Genomic DNA, 23,478 nt, shown 5'->3' on the forward strand with positions numbered 1-23,478 from the left:
GGGGCGGGCCTTGGGGTGGGCGTGGCTGAGGGGCGGAGCCTTGGGGAGGGGGCGGGGCGGGCCGACGGGGCGAAGGTGTCCCGGGGAGCCCGAGCCCCCCTCCTCCCCCACCCACACCTGGGGTGGAGACAGAGCACCCCTCTTTTCATTTCCAAGGCCGGGGAAGGGCACCCCTCTCCACCTGGGCCAGGGAGAGCCCCCCGCTGCCCTTCTCTTTCAAAAGGGGTCGGGACTGGGAATAAAATAAGCGGACGGCCCCGCTTTCCCATCCGGAGCCCCTGGGGGTCTGAAGGCACCCCCGGGCGCCCCCCGCCCCAGCTGCACGGTTCAGCCCCCAGGACCCCTCTGCCCGCCCCCTCCCTCCACACCCCAGGGCCTTTGCACGGCCGCGGGTGTCCTTGGCGCCCTGAGAGCCGTGTGCAAGGTCAGTGCAGGAGGCTCAGCCCGCGGGCGGCGGCCGGGCGGCTGAGAGGCGCGGGCGAGCCCGGATCGCCGATGCCCGGCCCGGGTGAGCGCGGGGCAGGGGCCAAGGGCGGCGGCTGCTCGCGTTAGGATGGTTGCTTTCATGCTGGTGTCCACCGCTCGCGTGTTGGAGTTCGGTGCCAGCTCAGTGGCCGCCCCCTTACCACCAAGAGGAGGAGTCCCGCCACCCCCACCCTCACCCCCTACCTCACCCCCTCAGCCTGTCATCCTGCATCCGACAGAGGCTGACAGCTGAGGATCACCATCCGAGTCCAGAGACCTCCAACTCCAGTAAACCTCCAAGGGGCCAGAAGTGCGGCTCACCCAACAGACAGACTGACAGCCTGGCCTGAGAAAGCACCCAGGCTCTGAGGTCAAGCCCTAGTGGTGGCGCATGCACACACACACACACACCTACACACACACCCCTACACACACAGACACACACACCCCTACACACACCCCTACACACAGACACACCTACACACACCCCTACACACACAGACACACACCCCTACACACAGACACACACCCCTACACACAGACACACACACCTACACACAGACACACACCTACACACACACACGCCTACACAGACACACAGACACACACACCTACACAGACACACCCCTACACACAGACACACACACCCCTACACACAGACACACACCCCCTACACACAGACACACCCCTACACACAGACACAGACACACACCTACACACACCCCTACACACACAGACACACCCCTACACAGAAACACACACACCCCTACAGACACACAGACACACTCCTACACACATAGATACACACACAGACACACACCCCTACACACAGACTCACACACCCCTACACACACGCACACACACCCCTACACACACACCCCTACACACACCCCTACACAATACACGCACACACAGATACACACACACCCCTACACACACGCACACACACACAGAGTCGTGAGGAAAGAGCTCAGCTGTGTCTGTCTCAGGTGAGACTCCTTCCTCTCGGCCCTGGAGCTTTGCACAGATACGCACGCCTCTTGGTGTCGTTTGGTGTGTGTGTAGCACTTGCACACACAGAGTTGTGATGTTCTAAGCGTTAGTGCTCCACACACAAGGCTGGAGCCAGCTACACATGCAGGGCAGAGTTGAGAGACAGACAGACAGACATTCCATCACTTCCCATGCAGGGTCAAGTGTATCCAGAGACTCGTTGGCAAGATTTTCCCCACGCCTCCTGCCGTTCTAATTATTGCCGTCGGATGTGTTGAAGTAGTAAAAAGCCGTTGGCCACTGAGACAGAAAAGCCAAGCTTCAGTTGCTCTGCGTGCTGGCTAAGCTTAGGATCTGCCTTTGATGATAAATCTCCCTGTGAACAGTCCTGCATTGTCAAGTGTTTGCTTTCCCATTAGATTGCTGTGCAGGAAACGTGCAGAACAGGCTGGATTCATTATGCTAAATCTGTCTTTGTCACCTCTGATCACTAATAATTACTCCCAACTTCTGTGAAGGGAGGAGCTGCAGGCGTGCAGACATGTGTGGGTGTTGCCTGCCTTGTTTTTTCTTTGTCTGATGATGGGCAGGATGCTTGGGGAGGTTTTTCAATGTCAAGACCTCAGGAGGCTATGGATGGCTGCAAAAAACCCTGCGCCCTAATTTCAGGAAAGGGTGGTGTAGCTGGGTGCCAGTGACTCACGCCTGCAACCCAAGCTACTTAGAAGACTGAAATCGGAGGATTGCAGTGGGAGCTAGCCAGGCAGAAAAATCTGGGAGACTCTTACCTGCAATTTGCCATCAAAAAGTTGGAAGTGGAGATAGGACTCAAGTGGTAGAGCAAAAAAGCTAAGGGACAGACGTAGGCCCTGAGTTCAAGCCCCAGGACTGGCACCAAACCAAAACAAAAACTTATGATTTGAAAAAACCTCCTGTGAGGAACCTTACTATTTAAGATTTTCTTCAGAATGTGACCTGGGTGTATGTTGGAAGAGAGTGAGCGTGTGTGTGTGTGTGTGTGTGTGTGTGTGTGTGTGTATGCTAGTATATTATCTGAGCAAAACAAAAAAGTTAGGACTGTATCAAAGGAAAACAAAACGAGGCAGAGAGAAAATAATATAGCCCGTGACTCAAGGGAACAGCTCCAGCAAAAGACGTCATGCAGGAGAAACTATGTAGAAGACACTCACGCTTCTCTTGAGAAAAAAAAAAAAAGTAGGTAGAAAGCTTGTAACCAGACAGGAAAATAATGAATCATTAACTCTCACCATAGAAGGCATCAGAGGAAAAATCAAGCTCAGCTTTAGAAGGAAGAAAAAAATGTTCCAGTGGTATTGCTTTTTCTTCAAAAGTATTCCATGGGGTTTAATATCCTACCACAGGTTCACATTCCTGGGACCAAGGGGGTTGGGTACAGAGTATCCGTGTCACTCGCTCTTTTCAGTCCCATGCTGATGGAATTTTTGTGTGATCTTAATTGCATTAAAGCAATTCTACACTCCCCCCCCCCCTCTCTCTCTCTCTCTCTGGATATATATATATATATATATATATATATATATATATATATCACATTGTTGTTACTATTAATTTATTTTTATTCCTGGGATTGTACTTAGGTGCTCCACTATTTGAGCCATACCTCCATCCCCCTTTTCTCTCTTTTTTTAAATTTTGGTTTTTGTGGTTTAGGTAGGCTCTCAGTTTTGTGGTATAGGTGGGGTCTCAGTTTTGTGGTGTAGGTGGGGTCTCAGTTTTGTGGTGTAGGTAGGTCTCAGTTTCCCCAGGCAGGCGTGGAATGCGATCCTCCGACTTGTGCTTCCGTGTGCGCATGCGGCCGACGGGCACACAGCGCTGTGTCAGCTGTTGGGCTTCCTCTGTAGTTGGCATTCCAGGAGCATGCCACTCTGCCTAGCCTTGGTTGACATGGAGTCTCCTTCTGGTTCTTGGCCTGGTCTTGAACCATGGTGATTCTCTGATCTCTGTCTCCCACATTTCTAAGCCTTGTTTCACTCTTTAGTGTGAGCTTTTCCTCATTTTCACATCACTGAACCAAGAGACTGAAAGTAGCTCATCATACAATGTGGACGACAGAGCAAGTGCAATAAAGAACATTCTCTGCCTCCAGCTTCCGGGACCTGCTTTCCGAGGCTGAGCACGCGCCTCGTTCATCTAGGAATGAACTGTTTCTGTTTGGGATTGACTGTTGTCTGTTGTGCTTAGGAAAATGAGAATGTCTAAGCTAGAACTTTCCACATTTGATAAGCATTCTATGAGGAACAAACAGTCTACTACCAACATGGTAGACAGCCATCCTACCAACAGTGGAGACACTGTTGGGCTGTCTAATTTGGGTATTACTCCCTAACCTAATACCCAATAGGGTTTCTGTGTGTGTGTGTGTGTGTGCGCGTGTGTGTGTATGTGTGTGTGTGTGTGTGTGTGTGTGTGTACGCTGGTCCTGGGGATTGAATTCAGGGCCTGGGCACTGCCAGACCTTTTGTGCTCAAGGCTAGTGCTCTACCACTTGCGCCAGAGCTTTACTTGCAACATTTTAGTGGTTCATTGGAGAGAAGAGTCTCATGGACTTTGCTGCCTGAGCTGTTTTGAACCATGATTCTCAGACCCCAGTGTCTTGAGTAGTTAGGATTACAGGCGTGACCCAAAGGCACCCGGCATCTTTCTTAAAGCCACACTCCCAATCTAAATAGACTAAGACTATGATTTGCAGATTTGGTCTTCTAGTCCACGCTCTAAGCCAATCTAGTCCAGGCTCTAAGCACCTGTTGCTGCTGATACAGAGACGTTTTGTTCTCGCCTCTTCACACCTTCCCATGCTAGCTTGCGTGCACTCACACTTCTTTCAGAACTCCTTGGAGCCCCCACCTCTTAGGGAGATGAGGCGATGCTCGTAAGTCCCTCGCTAACGACTGCTGCATTGCTTTGGTGCTAAGAAACATGTTTTTCTTTTTAACATACTTAGAAACAAAATATACCTTAAACTTAAGCATCTGAGAGTCTAATGGAGAATAGTTGTTCTGTTACTTAGCATTTCAGCAAGACTTGGAGTCTCTGGGTTTTGTTTTGTTTTGTTGTTTGTTTGTTTTTGCTTTCTAACAGGAGCATCTTTTCCTCCCAGGGCTTCTGTGGGAATGACTGAGACCTCATGGTAAAGATCTGGGAGTAGAATATTGCCCTGGGAGTCTGAACTCCCTGCCTGGTCATGTTGCAGGGATTGCTCTATCTGTGGAGACTGGTACTGTATGGAAAGAAATGCTACAACAGGTACTGAAAAGCTTGTCTAATCATGGAGCTTCATCAAGTTACCTTCACAGCAAGAAGTTAGAAAGAGAACCTGTCTGGCTGACATGTGTGGTCTAACCACGGTGTTTACAAAGCCCTCTAGACAAAGAGCTTGGTGAGCCAAGATTTCTCCTAGGTTTCTAGGCCGAGTAAGTCCTTGATGAAAATGTGATCAAGATGCATTGTACACATAAACCGCTTTGTTAAATGGCACCGCCTTCATACAACCACTTAAAGATAGTAAGAATTTTTTAAAAACAAAAGCAATTAACCAAAATAAAACCTGTCACCTAAAAGTACCAATAAAGTGTCATTTTCATGCATTAAAGTACAAAAGTAACTCTGTCCTTAATTTATTCTGCACTTAGAGGATCTTCAAACACTGACATGATTTTTAAAAAGCCCGCAGCTAGGTTTCTTACAAGTCTGACCTTAGGTGCAAGCTTTGATAACTGGCCAGCTTTCCCTCTGGCCACCACGAGGGTTCTTCTCCTTGATGAGCAAGTCCCCCCCCTTCCCTCCCCTCCTCCACCCCATTCCATGAAGAAAGCCTGGCAGCCTGGGGTGCATCTAGCTATCTGTCTGGCTGCCACTGTGTCTGGTGAGAAGCCTGGCTTCCACCGAGAAGCCCCAGACTCAGGTGCCTGAGGCTTGTTTTACCTCTTGTGCTTGGAGCTAATGAGGGTTTGAGCATGGAGTTGGGGGGGGGGGGGAGGCCGAGCCCTCCGCGGCAGGATTTGAATGCGAGTTCTCTATGTTCTAATACTGTAGCCCTGGCCACAGGGAAAAACCTAACATGAGTAATGACCTTATACCATAAACTGGCTTAGGGACCAGGGGCTGGCTTGTGAATATTTCTGTCTGCCAGGAAGACCCAGGGCTGCTTAGAGAATCTGCTGATGCTAGGTATGAATTCGAAATAGCTGGCGTGCTGGAAGCAGCAGCAGCTCAGACTCCGCGCAGAGAGGGTGAGTAACCCAGGCTGAAAGGGCCCTGCTGACCTAGCAAGACAGGTCCGAGGATCTAATAAATCACTGTATCACATTGGAGACATATGTGTATATATATATATATATATATATATATATACATAGATAGATTAGGATCAAAGAGAAAGTGAGAGAGAGCTCTGCTTTATGAAACTATAGTTTAATATGTGTAAAATTTAGCTTTTAAAAAAGCACCATTTAATACCTCTCAATGAAATCACTGATTTGGACACCAACCTTGAGTGGATCACGTGACCCACCTGGGTTAGGCGTGGGGCGGGGCTGTGGGCAGTCTCATTGCAAAGGCATCGGAGGGCTCTGCGGGCTCTTTCCGCCGGCTCCCCGGCTCGGACCCCTCTGGCTTTGTGCAGCTTGAGCCGATGCCTTAGTGGAAACACACAGCCAAAACTTGCTCCAAACAACATTTGAACTAAATGGAGTTTTGCCACCTCGGGTGGAGGAAGAATCTAGAAGGTAACGCTCTGTAGGCCCACTGGCCTAGGTTTTCAGAGTCAGGTATCAGCAAGAGGAGAATAAAGAGACAAACAGCCAAATCAGTGGCCGAACCCTGAGTGGCTTCTCTCAAGAAAAGATCCGATATCAACGTTGTTCGGGAAGGTAATAGGGAAATCTGTGTGGCAAAAGTTTTATGTCCTTGTTCTGAGCAAGGCAAGATGCACTTGTAATCACATACCATGAAGGAAGTGTGTGTGTGTGAGAGAGAGAGACAGAGAGAGAGAGAGAGAGAGAGAGAGAGAGGAAATAGGTGTGGCACAATGTTGTTGTATCTATTTGAGGAATATCCGGGTTTTCGTTGTTGTATTTTTTCAACTCTTTTGTGGGTATGAAACTTTCCAAACAACAAAAAAATGTTTTTTCAGAAGACTGAGTGAATAGGAAACCATTGTTCTGTAGAACATTTTCAAAGACTGTTTCCTTCGACTTCCTCTTCCCCGAGCCCGCGCCGCTCAGGGACAGGCGTTGGTCACAGCTCCTGCTTGGGTGACATATCTGTGACCTCCTTACCCGGGAGAGATGGCTGACAAACCTTCGAATGACAAGAAATGAGAGATTTCTATTTCCCCTAGGAACAGCAGCATCTTTTCAATTCATACTTGTTATATTATGTTTGAACTATGTCAAAGATTCAGGGAGAAGAGGATATGAAGACGAAGACAGACATCAGGATGTTCTCTGCCGTTAAGGAGTATAAATTCTAGCCCAGAAAAACTGACCTAATGAATAGCGGTATCTTGTCTGTAGGGATGGATAGCATCAGCGCTTGAACTCAGGGCCTTGCGTTATCACTCAACATGTTTGCTCACAGCTGGTGCTCCATCACCTGAGCCATGCCTCTAGCTCAGTTTTTTTCTAATTATTTGGAGATGGAATCCTGTGTCCTTTTCTGCCCAAGCTGATTTCAAAGTGTTATCCTCTGACTCTCAGTCTCCTGAGTAGCTAGGATTACAAGCATGAGCCACTAGTATCTGACTTTGTTCTGGTTATATTTTGAGGTACAGTCTTCTTTCCTGCCCAGTCTTTGACCAAATAATGAGGTGCCATGTCTGAGTTATATATAAACTTAAATAACAATGGTTACATTTTGGTTTTGTCCCCGAGATATGAAATAGGCCGGTACAGTCCAACAACATTGCCTCAAAGATCCCGTTGACTTTCAGCGAGAAAGGAAGAGAAATTGTGCAGAAGCGAGAGGAAGATCATCTCACACTAAGGCCGAGGGAATGGAGCTGGCCACTGTCAGCTCCCCCTTAAGAAGGTTTGGAGGTGTACCCCAGCTTTCAGTTACAGCTTGGAGGAGAAAGAACTTAAGGAAAAGATGGATGTAGGGGTTGGAATGACAGAGCTTGTGTTGTCATTACTCTGTGGGAAGAGAGGGCATTTGCTGTATGTTATAAAAGAGAAGATATTTTGACGCTGTGGAGGCTGAAACGTAGATCGTTATTAGTTTTTCATAGGATGCCAAGCTTTGCTTCTTCAGATTCTTGGCTAGGTTCTGCATTATTGAGTTTGCCAAGTAAGTACCATATGCATAATTTATTTTTAATGGAATATGACATTTATTAAGCTTTAATTATAAGTCTATTTGAAGAAATAATCCTACAGTCCATCTACCTTTCAGACATTACTATATATTCTGGAGGCTTGGGTGGGTTGTTTTTTTTTTTCAGTTTTTATATTTGGACTTGAATTAACTTGGAATCAGTTTGCAACACAAGACTTGAAGGAAGAATACACGTGGCATCACACAGCCGAGCACTCAGACGCGGCTGGCCACGATACCACGTCTGGCACAGCACGTGCCATTCGAGAGGCTGATTGGTTGAGTTTGCCATGGTTCACATCATCCTCCGCCATCTTCTAGCGTGTGACTGAAATGGTGACAGAGTGGAGTATGGCACCCGGCACCGTCTAGTTCTGCCATTTGTCCCAGGCACCATATTCACCAGATTCACTCTCCTTCACCACAGCCTCCTGGATCCCTTCCACTGTCTTCTGCTCAGCCAAGGGGCCAATGTGGGGTTGCACACTGACACGGCTCTGTATGTGGGACCTGGAAAAATGGCGCTGGCGTGGCTCTGCGGGCTGCATTTGAGCCAGTCTGCCTTTCACCCAGCCCCTCATTCCCCCACTCCCACAGGGACAGACCATGCTGCCGCCGCCATGTCTTCTATCCATCAGGGTCTTGTCTAGTAGTTCCAAACATTGTGGGTATTTCTCAGACACCCAAGTAAATTTCTCCTTTTTTATTTTTATGGTAATGATACTAAGGTTTGAACGCTGGGCTTTGTACTTAGTAGGCAGGCGATCTAAACCACTGCATCTACCACATCTGCAAATTCTCTCTTGCCATAAAGTAACACAGAGGTTCTGCGGATTCTGATGTGGGCATCGTGGTGGGGGGAGGGGAGCATCTTATCCCCCCCTTCTCCCCCCCCCTGCCGTGTGGGTGATAGCTTCTTAAGTAGCAAAATGTAGTCGGTAGCCAAGAAAGTAAGATATTGGACCTAGCCAGGAAGAGACATTTCTTTTCTTTCCTCCCTCTGGGTATCTGCTCTGAGATGGAATTTTCCGGGGACAGCCAGTGCAGAGGTCTACCGCACAGTCACAGTTGCTGACGGGGACAGTTGGAGAGGGTCTCTTAGTGACCCAGTGTGTGGAAAGGCTGGCGCAGCGGCCCAGAGCCTCAGCCCCCTCCCGCCCCCCACCCCCACCCCTCGCTCCCGTCTCTGCTGCCCTTGGATTGGATTGTGGGCGCAGGAGCAGTTCAATCTCTGCCTGGTGTTGTGTCCTCTGGGACATCTCGGCTGGCATGGCTCCAAAGGGAAAGTCACAACCGATTCCTTCATTCGTTAAGAAATCCTGCTCTGAACTTCTTCACACACAGTTCTAGATAACGCGGAGGTGGTGATAAGAGGAAAGATTGCGCGCACAGAACCAGCACTCTTTTGGGGGAAGATATACAAAAAACAAGGAAAAAAAAAGACAACCTATCACAATGTGCCCCGTGCTATTCCAAACACAACGACGCTCCAAGGAGCCTATACTATGTTTGGTGGTGGGATAGGCGCCTGGAGATGGCAGTTAAGCCACAGTCCGATGACAAAGAGCCATTGAAGGAGGGGTCCACTTAGTGGCGGGAATCAATTTTCAATCAATATGACTGGTTCCAGCCCCTAGTTAATAGCAGCTGAAGTTTACTTATAAAACATTCATGATTCTACCGAACGAACAGAAGTCTAGCTGGTTTAAAGAACAAAATCAACTTTTCTTTTTCACCCCCCCCCCCGGGGGGAGGTGGTTGCATTTTGTTTGAATTTAGAAGTTAAATTCTCTTGTTATGTTTTCTAGGCACCATAATTAAAAGGCCGGCAGAGTAGAAGCTGTAAGCCTTTCAGCATGCCATCTGTATGAACATTAATTAGGTTTATGCATCAATTTCCTCTCATATGAAACGTGTGTCTTGCTGTTCTGATTAGCTCACAGTAGTTATCACAGTATTTCACCTCTTCTTTAATACACCATGGTGGATCCACTTACATCTCATTTCAAACTGTAGCAGAAAGGAGAAACCCAAGCTTTGATAACAGAAGACACAATACTTCTTTGAGATTTTGCTGTTAGCTAGCCAATGTTTTCGATAATATTTGGTTTGATAGTTGATAGTTACTCCTGTGCAGTTTTTTTTTTTTTTTGTCAGTACTGGGGCCTGACCTGGGGCCTCTTTCTGATTTTCCTTTTCCTTGGCGAAGCCCACTGTAGTACTGCTGTTTCCTTACATCCAGACAGCAATAGATTACAAGGCACTTATTAAAGTTAATTATGCTGGGTGAGGTGTTAGCCCTGGGAGTTCTCTTCTCCCTAACCAAGAGGCCTGTTCAATTTCCTTCTTGCAAGGTATTAAACCTACAGAGCAGCACACCCCTAGAGCCCAGATCTATAGAGATGATTCGCTCTCGTTCCCAGCATATCAGGAGGGAATGGTAAGGAGTCCCCTCGCTCTAGCAACGGTTCCCACCGCGCTCTCTGGGCGCCTCTGTGGGAGGAGATCCTGTTTATGGCTCAAACCGCCTATCAACTGTAGGCTGTTATTACTTGAAAGAGAAAAGTCTCTGAGAAAACAGAAGGCAGGAATGCATTCTGGACTTTGATTTTCCCCACATGGATTCCCACCCGTGTGAAGCACTCAAAGCTTTGTAAACATCTTCCTCTTGGACGCGTCCTTCTGAATCAGCAAGTGCTGCTCTTCAGCGCACTGTGGGAAGAACCACATCTCCCTCCTTTCCTTCCCATCTTCTCCGCGGCCACTCTGCTTCCGTGTGTTTCAGAGTCAGCTTCTCATTCCAACTCTGTTCCAGGCTGTCACCTTGGACCTTAAAAGCAGCTACGGTGGGGAATGCACGAAAGCAGCAGAGCAGGACGGAGCTGGCCAGAGCTGGCCATCTTCCCTGGAGAGCTGGTAGATGAACATTCATCAGATCATGGCTGCCAGAGCTCACAGCCCCTGAGCACCCGCTGTCATGTTCGGGGATGTGGACACGGGGTGCCATGAGGGACGCTGTCATTTTCCTTGCCCAGGACTTCTCAAAGTGCTGCCTAGCCAAGTGTGGGTGAGGAAGGGGAGACAACACAAGGCTGGAAAGGCAAGGCGGGTCTGGACCACAAGGGTTTCTTATTGGGCAGACCCCAAAATTTGGACCAAAGACTTTGGAGGAGAGGAATGCCTGTGGATTTGTGTGTCTGTGACGACCCCCTGGGGTCTGGTCTCTGGAGAAGAGGGGGTGGGGCCAACCCTTTATTGTGTGGTTGGATTAGAGCCTATGGGGCTCTGCCCTCTGCTCCACACCTGCCCCCCAATAACTTCCTCTCCACCTCCCAAGTCCTGCCACCCTGTGGGACCAATGAGGGCCTAGCACTGCCTCCACTCCCCAGCCCTGCTTCCTGCCCAGTGACATCTCAATGCTTTCCTGCAGATCTCACATGCTCTCCTGCAGATCTCACATGCTTTCCTGCAGGAGATCTCACATGCTTTCCTGCAGATCTCACATGCTTTCCTGCAAGTGGCATCGCTGGCGCTGTGCCTTGTTCATTACTTATGCCAAAATGTGCCAGGCATCACAAGCATTTCCAATTTACATTCCTTGAATGTTCCAAAGACTCTGAGGTGTGACATAGATGACACGTGACTTTTTTACAGCATGTATCCTTTTAGCTTTGATGGTTCACCGGGAGTCGGGGGAGGTGGGGAGTCATAACCCAAAGCAGTGTGCCCTCTTAGATTTCCAGACTATTTTTAATCTGGAAATTAGGTGGCCTACTTTTTAAAATTTTTCCTCACAAAGCTGTCTGGGAAACTCCACAATGGTTAGAATGAATAGTTCCGGAGGGAGAAGAAACTAAAATAGCATTGAAGAGAAAAAAATTAACAAGTAGAAAGGAATTTATGCTTTTATGAAAATTTAAAGCAGCCAGGCACCTATGGCTCATGCCTGTAATCCTAGCTACTCAGGAGGCTAAGATCTGAAGATTGTAGTTCAAAGCCAGCTTGGGCATAAAAAAAAAAAAAAAACATGTGAGCCTCTATAATTAACCAGCAAAAAGCCAGAAATAGAAGTGTGGCTCAAGTGGTAGAGTTCAGACAGACAGACAGACAGACACACACACAAGCACAGGAAGATACAACTGGACTGTCCAAGTCTGAAGTGAAGCCCTTCCCCAGAGGGTATCCTAAAGATGAGCACTCTACCAAATACTTCTCGACTTTTCTAACAAAATCCAATGGCCTGCACCTATAGAGTTCTAGCTACTCAGGAGACAGAGATTTAAGAACTAGAATTTTGAAGTAGCCTGGAAAAAAGCAAATGCACAAGTGTCTTATCTCCAAATAAGTAGCAAAAAGCCACAAGTGCAATCAGAGGTAGAGCACCAGCTGTGAGCAGAAAAAGCAGAATGAGTGCAAGGCCCTCAGTTCAAGCCCAGTACCACCAAAAGAAAATAAATGAGCACAGGAGTCCTCTTTCTTGGTTTCCTTGATCCTGAAGGGCACGGGTTCTTGGCATTTCCAGGCTTCAGGTGGCTTTAGACACATGGGCCCCAACTCTTACCTGTGTTATCTACTCTGCAGTGAACTGTGGGTAGGTTCTAGAATCAAGGACTTCAAAGTCAGGACCATTTTGGAGAGAAGCAATAGGATCCTCTCAGGTATGAGTGTATTTTAAACCTTCAGCTTTGTCATTTCACCAGTGTGTGCTTTACCGTCTCTGCTTTCCTGGAGCAACAGAAGTAACTAAAGATAATGCAGGATCAAGATGGCTATTGTGCGGGGTGCCCAGGGCTCACACCAGGACAGCAGTGTCCATGAGACTCTTATTTCTAATTAACCCCCAAATGCCAAAAGTAGAGCTGTGGCTGAAATAGCAGAGCACCAGCCTGGAGGAAAAAAGCCAAGGGAAGTCCCCAGGCTCCGAGTTCAAGCCTCGGTACCTGCAAACAAGTAAAAAGATTAGGCTGGTGAGCCTTTGGATCTGAGGGAGGGTTCTGTAGCCATGAAGCCAACCAACCACTTATCAACAGAAACATGACATCATCTGAGTACAGTGACTCTTGGGAGCAGATCCAGGTCAGAATGAGCAAACTATGCTTGAGCCTCCATCCCAACCAAAGGCCGGGTGCAGTGGAGAGACCAGTTACCTGAGCTATGAAAGAAGCACAACTGTTGGTGCAGTGAGACCCTACCTCAAACATTACTAATGCAAGGGGGGCTTGCGGCATGATTCAGGTGGTAGGGCTTTTGCCTAGCAAGTGCTGTGGCCATGAGTTGAACCCCAGCACCATTCCCCCCAAACACCAAAACTACAACTCCCTGTATTTGCTAATGCCTATCATCTTAGCTACTTGGGAAGCTGAGAACAGGAGAATGGCAGTTATAGGCCAGTCTGGACAGAAAGTTATGAGCAAGCCCGCCATCGCGAGCTATGTGAGAAGCTGAGACTGTGAAGATGGACTCCAGACCAACCTAGGAAAACAAAGAAAGTGTGCTGACTGTCCCCTTGTAGTGAAGCTGGTCGCAGAAATGAAAAGCTCCCAAATAACAATACAGTCCACCACTGGGCTAGATGAGCAACCACGTAGAGATGAGTGAAGGCACAGTGCAGCGGCATGGACGTGCGAGGCACGCGGCCGTCCGCAGACGGCCCCGAGCCAATCCCAGGGATGTGGAGAGGAGACTACAAGCAACCAGGCCTGGGGGCAGGTGGGGGGTACAGTTGTGGAGGTGGGAGGGAAGGGATGGCAGGGGAAAAACAGAGGAGGCAACAATGCTGGATAAGAAATGTACTCATCACCTTGCTCATGTAACTGTAAGCCCTCTGTACAGTATTTTCACCATAAAAAACTTAAGAAACCAGGACTAACACCGAAACCAAATGTACAAACACTAACACGTCAGAACAAACAAACCCCCCACAAAAATGATTACCAGTCACTCTGACGAAAGAAACACACAACGTATTAGCTAATATCTTTTATTGTCCGACCTTCAGTGAGCCAACAAACAGTACTTTCACACCATTGTCCACAAGGAATAAGGCAAATTGCATTTTTCTTTTCGAGGGGACTTAGTTGGCCTAAGTCTTTATAATTTTTCCATATAAAAATAGAAGTCCAGATTATTTTTCTCCTGGCGAACATTGCTGACATATTCCCTGGTGCTTTATTCCAGCTCCCATCACGAACCGGGGACGAAGCCCCATGTCTGCTTGAAGCCGCACTCAAGCGCACTCCATGGTGCGGTGTGTGACAGATTGGCTTAATTGTCACCTTTTTAGGAATGCAATGGCTTCTCCATAGTCATCATGGTTTTATATCTGCAATCTATCCACACTGATAGGAGCTAACTTTCAAAGAAAAAAAAACATTTTTTAACTTAATATGTTTACAAACAAAAGACTACAAAATGACTTTGTATTGTTCTAAAAAACAGCACTGGAGCCAGCAGTTTGAAGAGTGGTTTATAAATACAGTTCTCTTGGAAGCTGCAGATCTGTCAGAGTTTCAGCAGATACAGATTGCAGACTTTGCTACATGAACAACAGAACCGAGTCAAAACGTGTCTCCAAAATACAGCAAAGACAGGAAAATCCAGGGTTCCACACTTGTTAATGAAACCTACCTTACAAAGTAACCAAGGGACCGCTGAAGACTCTAGCTACGGAAATATACACACGGACTGTTTACACCATTGCACATCCTTTTTCCCTTTGTGTCTAATGCTCGTGAAATGGTTAAAGTGTTGGGTCTGTGAATGCATGCATGCACAGGCAAGCAGACATGTAAAAGATGAAATTAAGCAAAATGTGAATGCGCGTTCACCAGGAAGGCTGCCAGCAGCGCTCCATCTCCAAATGACAGTTCCTTTCCACTCTCATCTGCCCGCCCTCCCTCTCCCGCCGGCCCCTCCCCCTTGGGGAAGTCAGGCTGGGAAGCTAGTGCATAATCAATGGATAGACGCCCGCTTTCAAGCTCTGCAAATCTCGCTGGAGCGAAGGCCCTCTGGGGTCAGTAGCACAGGTGAGCTCCGTCCGCGCGGGCTGCGGCTTCTATCAGTTAAGGCACTTGCGGCTGCTTTGGTGGCAGCGTGGTTTTTCTCCCCCACTTTCTTTATTAAGGCATGTGTCATGTAAGAGTAGTAAAGCTTTGGAAATTGTGCAGACTGTTAAGGTTGACAGCTTAATACATAAATGTTGACGGGGCGAAGGACCCTCTCTCCCTCCAACAGAGCTTCCGGGTCTGCCCTGGGCGGGGTCAGGGCACTGAGGCCAGCCGGGCGCATCTGACACGAATCCCACAGGCTCAGGGGGTTCACCTGGAGCTGCCCTGGCTGCTCACCGAGCGAGTGGTGCTGTAGCGCTTCTTCACGATCATGCTGATGTAGGCCTTCATGAGCTTGGCCACGTCCACTACCTATGGGGTTGTAGGAGACACATGGACCGGAGCCCAGACACCCTCTGTCCGCTTCCACACAAAAGCTAGGGGCTGCCCAGGCCAATTCACCTGTGCATGGAGCCATGGGCTGAGCTGCTTTTCACCTAGCCCCAGTCAGGCCAAAGAAGAGGCAGGGACCAGCTGGTGGTCCTTTTGTGCCAGGACTGGCGGCCTGAACTCAGGACCTCTCATTCTCATTTGACCTTTTTGTTCAAGGCTGGTACTCTACTACTTGAGCCCTACCTCCACTTCTGGCTTTCTGCTGACTGAGAGAAAAGAGTCTCATAGACTTGGCTGACCAGGCTGGGTCTGACTAGGCTCCTCAGATCTCCGCCTTCTGAGGGGGTTAGGATTACAGGTGTGCACTGTGAGTGCAGACTCCACCTAGTGGGTTCTTGCTCACAAAGAGACTTGGCTAAGCCCGGCGCTGGTGGCTCACACCTGTCATCCTAGCTTCTCAGGAGGCTGAGATCTGAGGATTGTGGTTCAAAGCCAGCCCGGGCAGGAAAGTCCATGAGACTCTTATCCCCAATAAATCACCAGAAAACTAGAAGTGGTGCTGTGGCTCAAGTGGTAGAGTGCTCGCCTTGAGCTGAAGAGCACAGGAACAGTGCCCAGGCCAGAGTTCAAGCTCCATGACCAAACAAACAAATTTGGTTTCCTGTGCACTGTCAGACGTGGGCCAAGAGGAACCACGACAGGACAGGGACACTCAAGTCAGCATGAGGCCTTTATTTCCTGCCCTCACTGGAAATAAAGGTGAAGCATGGAATCAGATTAGCCCTTGGGTCTGGAGCATCTGATACTTCTGGTCCACCTCCCCCCAAGCCCAGCCCACTCTGGTCTCACACTGGCCACATCCTAGAGTGAGGACCTTTGCTCGGGTGCCTTTGATAACCTTCCACCCCTCCCCCATGGGCGGTCCCTCCTCACCGCTGCCTGGGCCTGTGGAAATACCTAACAGACCCTCTGATCACCGTCCCCCCAATTCCTCTGCAGGTAAAATGAGGCCACTTGGTCAGGCGTGCATGAGTGGGGGCACTTACTCCTCTTCTCTGGTTGGTTCTGCCTCTTACCTCACTGGTTTCAAAGAGCAGCTCCCGCTCATCCACCACGATCTTGTATGTGTTGGCCAGAGGGGCCCCGAAGGAGAGGATGTGTTCATACTGGAAGACTTCCAAGGGCCTTCCTTCCCCACGCTTGTAGACCGAGACGGCATCCGCGCTGACGCCCAGCCAGAGCTCCTGGGGAAAGCCGCCTTCCTTGCACTGGTGGACAAGATCATCAGGGTGAGGTTGGGGTTAGTAGCACAGTGACAAAGTCGTGAAGCCATCAGGCAGACCCCGAGGGAGGCAGGTGCTGGCGGCATGCTGTGCGGGGACTGGGTACTGAGGTGGGACCAATGCTGTGCTTTGGGCCTCTTGATGGATTTCTGACTGGGTAACGGGCCTCACTTCCTTGGGGGAGTCTAACAGTGAATGCTGGGCCACACAGGACGGTCCTCGCAGCCACGCTGTGCTGTGGAGGCTTGGCATCACAAGGAGCGGCACGACCTGCCGTGTGTTCAGTGTAGGGATAGATTAACGGGAAAACAGGAGCCTGTGTGCCGGCTGCAACACAGAGCTCATCAGAAGCAGAATGTACAGAACGGGGAAGTTAAAGAGGACACAAGCTACAAAGTGCCTGACTTGTGTTTCTATAAAAACATAACTAAAGCCATCAGCCAACCCACCACACCCCAGACAGCCTCCAAGGAGAAGCAATGAAAAGATTTTAAGAGCATGTAATTGATGTTTGGATTTTTAGGGTCTCAATTTGTAAGTCATCAGATAACATACAGAATGACAATGAACATGAGAAAACAGCTTCTCTACCTGGGGCTGGTAAACTTGCCAGTTCAAGGCTTTGAGGACATGCAAATGACCCATCCCTGCTGATTCTGCATGAAAGCAGCCACGGAGAATACTGACAGGGAAGGAAAGTGACTGTTCTAGTAAAACTACACAAAGGTAGTGAAGCCAGGCACTAATGCTCATTCCTAGAATTCCTAGCTACCCAAGAGGTTGAGATCTGAAGATCGCAGTTCAAAGCCAGCCCAGGCATACAAATCAGACTCTTTAGCTACCAAAAAGATGGAATTGGAGAGCGTAGCTGAAGTGACAGATTGCTAGCTGTGAATAAAAACCTGAGCAATCAAAGGCTCTGAGTTCAAGCCTCAGTACAAGCACAAAACCAACAAAAAAAACCAACAAGCAAGCAAAAACACCAGGATTTGATATATATACCACCCACACATCATTTCATGTGTAGACCGTAAGATTTCCTTTCAGTCAATGGTGACCAATGAAAAGATCGGAATCCGTACTAGACTGATTCTGGCAGCTTGATTCCAATGGTGAAATAGAAAATTCTATATCATTAGATACTATTCCCTTCCAGCAAATCATAAGTCCAAAAAAGAAAGGGGAGAGGGAGGAGAAAAAGAGGGAGGGAGAAAGAGAAAGAAAGAGTGAGAAAGAGAGAACAGATTTAACCACCCTAATCCAAAAATCTTTAGTCAGAATGATCTAAAATCTGAAACCTTTTCATAACCAACATGGACGAAGCTCAAAGAGACTTGGATTTTGGTGCACTTTAATTTTAGATTTCCCGATTAGAGATACTGAACTGGTGAAGACTATTTGAGCACCCTGAAATCTGAGCAATTTCTAAGATCTGAAACACTTCTGATCGCAGTGTTGGAGACAGTGATATATGCAACCTGTATATCCAGGTTTCTAATTTGCATAGAATTCTAAAAAGTATGTATGTATGTAATTCTAAAAAGTAAAATAAAGATTAAAGTGCAGATTTTTTTTAACCTACATTAAAAAAAAACTAGATCTATAGCTTCCACAGAAAAAGTACTTGTTATTTAAAAACACAGGTCATTAGTTGGGCACTCAATTACTAATTAAAACAAAAATAGAGGAAAAAAAAAACTTTCTCAGGATGTGAGTGTTCACGTGGCCACTGGAGGGGCTCTCATGAAAGAGGCAAAGCAGGAGTCCCCGATCCCTGCCCTCCCCCCCGCAGCTCCGGGAGCACACGCCCCACGGCAGCTGGCTCTCACCTCCACGTCAAAGAGTGCTGACCCATAGCCCGGCCACTCCTTGATCAAGGCCATGTACTGAGCCATGGCCTGCTCCTGGTTCATTCCCTGCAATTTCTTCCACTTGTCGAGGATGCTGGCTCGGGCTGAGCAGACCTCTTCCTTAATCCACATGTCCAGCATCTGCTCCTCCTCCATCTTCTGCCTCAGCGCAGTGCCGGTCCGGAAGCTCCGCCTCAGGGTCCCCTCCAGGAAGCTCGTCCGCCTCTTCTCCAGCCGCTCGCACGGGGTGAAGCTTTTGGTGGACTGGCTGATCCGGGACTTGATCCTCTGCAGGGAGTAAATCTCCTCGAGAGGCGGGATGGCGGCGTGTGGCGTGTAGTCCCCCTGCAGGTACTGGAGCCTCAAAGCGGCGAGCACCTGGAGGTTTTCTTCCGGGGCTGGATGGTGGCCGTGGATGACAGCTTCGTGGGCCTGAAAGGAGGCGGGGACCAGCTCTGTGCTCACGGCGCTGGGGTAGCCCGGATGTCCACCTCCCAGCCCTGTCACCCAAGCACTCCAATGTCACATCCCCGCCTTCCCCGCTTTACACCCTCATCCTCGCTCTCTTTAAGCTTGAATTTCTCCTAGCCCAACAATCAACTAACGCACACTGGATCTTCTATCCCTACGGTGTCTCTCCTTCCAACTGGAACAGTTCTGGGCAAGGGAGCGTGGGCAAACTCCACAACTGAACAAAAGAGCCACAAGGCCCATGTCAGGCAATCTACGGTCCCTGAGCATGATTTCTAAGGACCAGCAGTCAGCTCCAAGGTGCGGCTGCATTTTCACTGCTGCTCACTAGTAAAAGAATCTAAGAGCTCCTTTCACCTGTTCAAACATGAACGCAAACTCCACGCTGTCTTTCGGCACGTTGTCGGTGTCCAGGAAACAGTAGAGTTTGAAGTAGAATTTCCACGGCAGGTCCCCCGCTTCTGATGTAGCAGCCAACCTAGACACGAAGGCACGAGAGACTCAGAGCCAAGGAGAGATGGGCCGGGTCCTGCCAGGGGGGTGCCTGCCTTTCAGGAGGTGACACAGTGTGGGGTGGGGCAACTTCAGGGTGGGGGAGCAAACAGTCAGCAAGGCTTAGACTCCTCTACTGAAAGCTGAGACACAACCTGTTCCACCCAAAAAACCCCACCAATTTCCACATGACACCAGTCTAACCAGTAGGCTAAGTCTTATGCTGAACCCACAACTTATTTCCTTTACCAGCCTTTAAATAAATTACAACAACACTGATTTAAAAAAATTAGTAAGAATGTTCCTGCATTCTCGGGGCCTGCACTCAGATAGAGGAGCGCCTATCGCATTGCTGAGGGGACCTGGAGTTCAAGATCGAGCACTAGAGGGCGCATTTCACCCTGCAGAGAGGGCACTGTGAAGACCTTCAAGTTGGTTTCAATCTAGCATTTCAAAGCTTATGATAAGAGAACACCTTAACTATCAGGAAATTCCAAGACAGCAAATATAGCAAGAGGCTGAGAGAACGAAGGGGGAAAGGACCAGCGATGAGGCAAGCCACCTTTGAGACCCTGGCTTTTACCAAGCAGGAAACACAGCTAGCAGCAATGGAAAGTTAAACAGACCTCAACCCGGGTCAATAAAAGTAACTCAAACACACAGTGACGCCAAACAGGGAGTGGAAGTTCAAATCTGCACATTGGGCTCTTCATTTTTTGTTTGCTCTTCCTGTACTCTAGGAAGGAGGAACTTACTTTTCAAACTTGGCTAGGACATCAGCCACAATGGTCCGGCTTTCAATGGCTTTGTCCACATGGCCGTTGTACTCAAACAGGGCGAACATGTTCCGGCTGTCTTCCATGGCGAGGCCTCGGATCAGCTTCTCCACGACCTACAAGATACATTGGGAAGCCGCCATTCAGCTTGGGGACTGGGGTCTACACACTTCTAGAATGTGCTTGCAAAATGTTCTAGAATGTGCCTTCATCTGGACCCAAACATTTCTGTGGCCGTGAGAATGACTTCCTGAAACTGTCACAAGTGTGGGTACACTAAAATCTCAAGCATGCCGTCTCCCCTCCCCCCCAACCAATGGTGCCTGCAAACAAGGATGCTTCTACACAAGACAGCTGTGGGCTCTTGCTGCACAACTTCCCTGAGTTAATATACGTGTGGCTGGCATGGTTATTTACTCCCTTGTTTACAGAGCAGTGCCTCCCTGAACCTAACAGCTTTCTAGTTACACATGACCTCGCTGACTTAGCAGCAATGGGAACATGTGCATGGAGCGTAACAGAGGGGCCGCCCTCCCTCACCTCCCCTGCAGTGGTGTGGGAGTTGATGGTGATCTTGCAGCAGCCGCCGCCATGGCAATACACCGTGGACGTCATCTCCTGCCTGTGGATGAGCGCTTCGATCTCATCTCGAGAAGGGACAAACTCTCTGCATTTGGTTTTCTTAAGAGACTCGTAGATGAACAGGGCGTATTTTTCCATCTCGGTTCCTGGAAACTGTTCCCGAATCCTAGGAGACAAAGGTGAGCTGTTAACATAGAAGGAAGCCAGCCCGAGGTGGTGAACCGCCCCCTAGTGGTAAAGGGGGCCAACAGCAGCCGCTTCCTGCTCAGGCACCAGTTCATTCCTGGGCATTTATTTCAAACAGAAAAAAATGAAGAGCCAGCGTTTTGCTCGCTGCAAGGGTGCTATTAAAACACTAACTGTGTTCATATTATCCTAGGAAAGTTAAATTAAGATTTTAACTCCTCTTGTTAAAATGCACGCACGCGCGCACACACACAAAACCTCTGTGAGATGACACAGGTTAATTTGCTTCACTGTATCAACCACTTTTACTTCTAACTGCATCTTGTAACAAGCTGTATACCTCAGATAGACACAACAAAATTTATTAAAATGAACAAAATTAAAACTCAAATATTAAAAACCCTAATCAGAAGGGTTGCCATCTCTTTGATCTGCAGGAAATACCTAAGTTAGATTGGGTGCGGATGGCCTGGGCCTGTAGGCTTAGCTACTCAAGAGGCCGAGATCTAGAGGATTGTAGTTAGAGGCCAGACTGGGCAGAAAAGGCCTTGAGACTCCATCTCAAAAATTATCAGCAGAAAGCTGAGCTTCAGACGTGGCACAAGTAAGTAACAGGATGCCAGCTGAACAGGCAAGCTGAGCAAGTGTGAGGCCTTCAGTTCAAACCTCAGAACTGGCAAGAAATACATTTAAGTGAGACAGATTAGTGGCAATTAAAACACACCCAACATTCACAGGGTGCGGGTGGCTCATGCCTGTAACTCTAGTTTCTCAAGAAGCTAAGATCTGAGGATCATAGTTTGAAGCCAGCAGAAGCAGCCAAACCTGAGACACTCATCTCCAACTAACCAGCAAAGAGCCAGAAATGAAGTTTGTGGCTCAAATGGTAGAGCACCAGCCTTGAGTAGAAAAAGCTAAGGGACAGTGCCCAGGACCTGAGCTCGAGCCCTACTACTGGGATGACCAATTTTGATCGATGTGAATCAATCCATTGATCAATAGACTCAAACTTCTTATGCTCCCCAATACAACGTTGTGCAGCTGCAGGGAAGCGGGTGTGCCATGTCCTGCAAGCTTGCTGGACACAGCGGAGTCTCAGCGTCTGGCCCCCGGCCTCCCAGAGGCTGCTAGGGACCCAGCTGTGAACTGCGGCTTCCATGTGGACGGCTGAGTCCAGCTCCCCCGGCCACCTACGCGCTTTACCTCTTCAGGTGGAACTTGAGGTACTTGAGGATCCCACGGCTGGGCAGGAAGGTGCAGCTGAGGCACGTCAAGATCTGCCAGCTGTAAAGGTTACCCACGCTGCCGGGATGGGGCACCTTGTTGGTCTGCTTGATGAGCTGGCAGTAGAGCTCGTCCCGCAGAGGCCGGAGGTCATGGCCCGTCTGCAGGATGCCCTGGATGATGGGGATGGGGTCAGACATGGACTCCAGTTGCTGCAGGGAATTGAAGATCTTGATGGCTTCGTCCTGGAGGGTTGTGTAGCCTTTGTCTTTGAGCACTAGGGAGAGAAGCAAGACAAGTCACACAAAGGGCTCTCGGGCAGCGTGATCTGTGCAGGAGAGAAGAGGAATGGGGACAGGCAACCATTTCCTGATGGTGCCAAACCTACACCCTGGACGTGAGTCTACTCAATTCAGGGGCAAAAGCACGTCCACGGATGAGCTGCCCCACTTATTCTACTGCTGGCTTCTGTAGTACAAAACAACGCTTCATTGCAAAGCTGCTGTGGGTGAATGGGTCCTTGGAATGCAAAGATCCATTTCTGGGGTACAGATGACCCTCGGTTTAAGATGGGGTCATCTCCATCATGACTAGAAACCACTGAAGGCAAAAATGCATTAAGATACCTAACTGTCCAGCACCACAGCTAGCTTTCAATGTGTTCTGAAACTCGTATGAACCCAGAGCTGGGCAAAAGTCACCTAGCGCACAGCCTGTTTGCTAATGACGTGGGGAAGAGCTAAGGGATTTCTTGAATGCTGTGCAGACAATGGTGAATAGCAATGTCTGAGGCCAGCATCACCACAAAGCCCACGTCCACCGCCGCGGCTCAGACACCGTCAGACCACATTCAAGGAGAGTCCAGGTTCTCCCACATCCTCTCTTTAAAAAAAATTTTTTTTTTCTATACAGAAACATCAGTAAAACCAAGCCCAAGTCCATACTGCAGGTATGAATCTGAGTATATTCTACCTCTGCCCCACCCCCACAGCTTTGAGTGAAGCCAATGCTATGTTAGCGCTGACTAACGAGTTAGTTAATGGAGAAAACAAGCCTGAAGATGCTGCTGGAAGTGCTAACTTACAGTTGAGATTTATGTCTCCGTAGGGCAGGGGCAGGAGCGGGGAGTGCAGGGGGTGGTGTGTGTATCGGAGGATGGGGTTCCGCTTGTAGATCTGCTCCACCACGTCTGCGTTCAGGCAATTCTCCTGGAAAGCAGAGCAGTCATTGGAAGAGAACAAGGGAGGGAGCATGCGAGAACATACATCTACCTGAGTACTTGGTCGGTCGTGGAGCTTGAACTTTGGGCTTGGGCGCTGTCCCTCAGCTCTTCAGCTCAAGACTAGCACTCTACCACTTGAGC

General features: G+C 48.9%; 1 protein-coding gene across 1 annotated transcript in view; it reads right to left on the reverse strand.

The window, feature by feature from the left end:
* Positions 1–13,778: 13,778 nt before the first annotated feature.
* Myo10 (myosin X) overlaps positions 13,779–23,478 on the reverse strand; it is a 102,879-nt gene continuing 93,179 nt past the window's right edge. The window contains exons 31-38 of the mRNA XM_013013865.1: positions 23,200–23,323; positions 22,095–22,392; positions 20,664–20,871; positions 20,103–20,239; positions 19,213–19,333; positions 18,364–18,816; positions 16,328–16,519; positions 13,779–15,230 (exon numbers count right to left, since the gene is read on the reverse strand). Of these exons, the coding sequence (XP_012869319.1) occupies positions 15,129–15,230; positions 16,328–16,519; positions 18,364–18,816; positions 19,213–19,333; positions 20,103–20,239; positions 20,664–20,871; positions 22,095–22,392; positions 23,200–23,323 (1,635 nt within the window). The 3' untranslated portion in view covers positions 13,779–15,128. The remainder of the gene's footprint in view (positions 15,231–16,327; positions 16,520–18,363; positions 18,817–19,212; positions 19,334–20,102; positions 20,240–20,663; positions 20,872–22,094; positions 22,393–23,199; positions 23,324–23,478) is intronic.

Source organism: Dipodomys ordii, unplaced genomic scaffold, assembly GCF_000151885.1.
Source record: "Dipodomys ordii isolate 6190 unplaced genomic scaffold, Dord_2.0 Scaffold21, whole genome shotgun sequence".
In the NCBI taxonomy this organism is placed as follows: Eukaryota; Metazoa; Chordata; class Mammalia; order Rodentia; family Heteromyidae; genus Dipodomys; species Dipodomys ordii.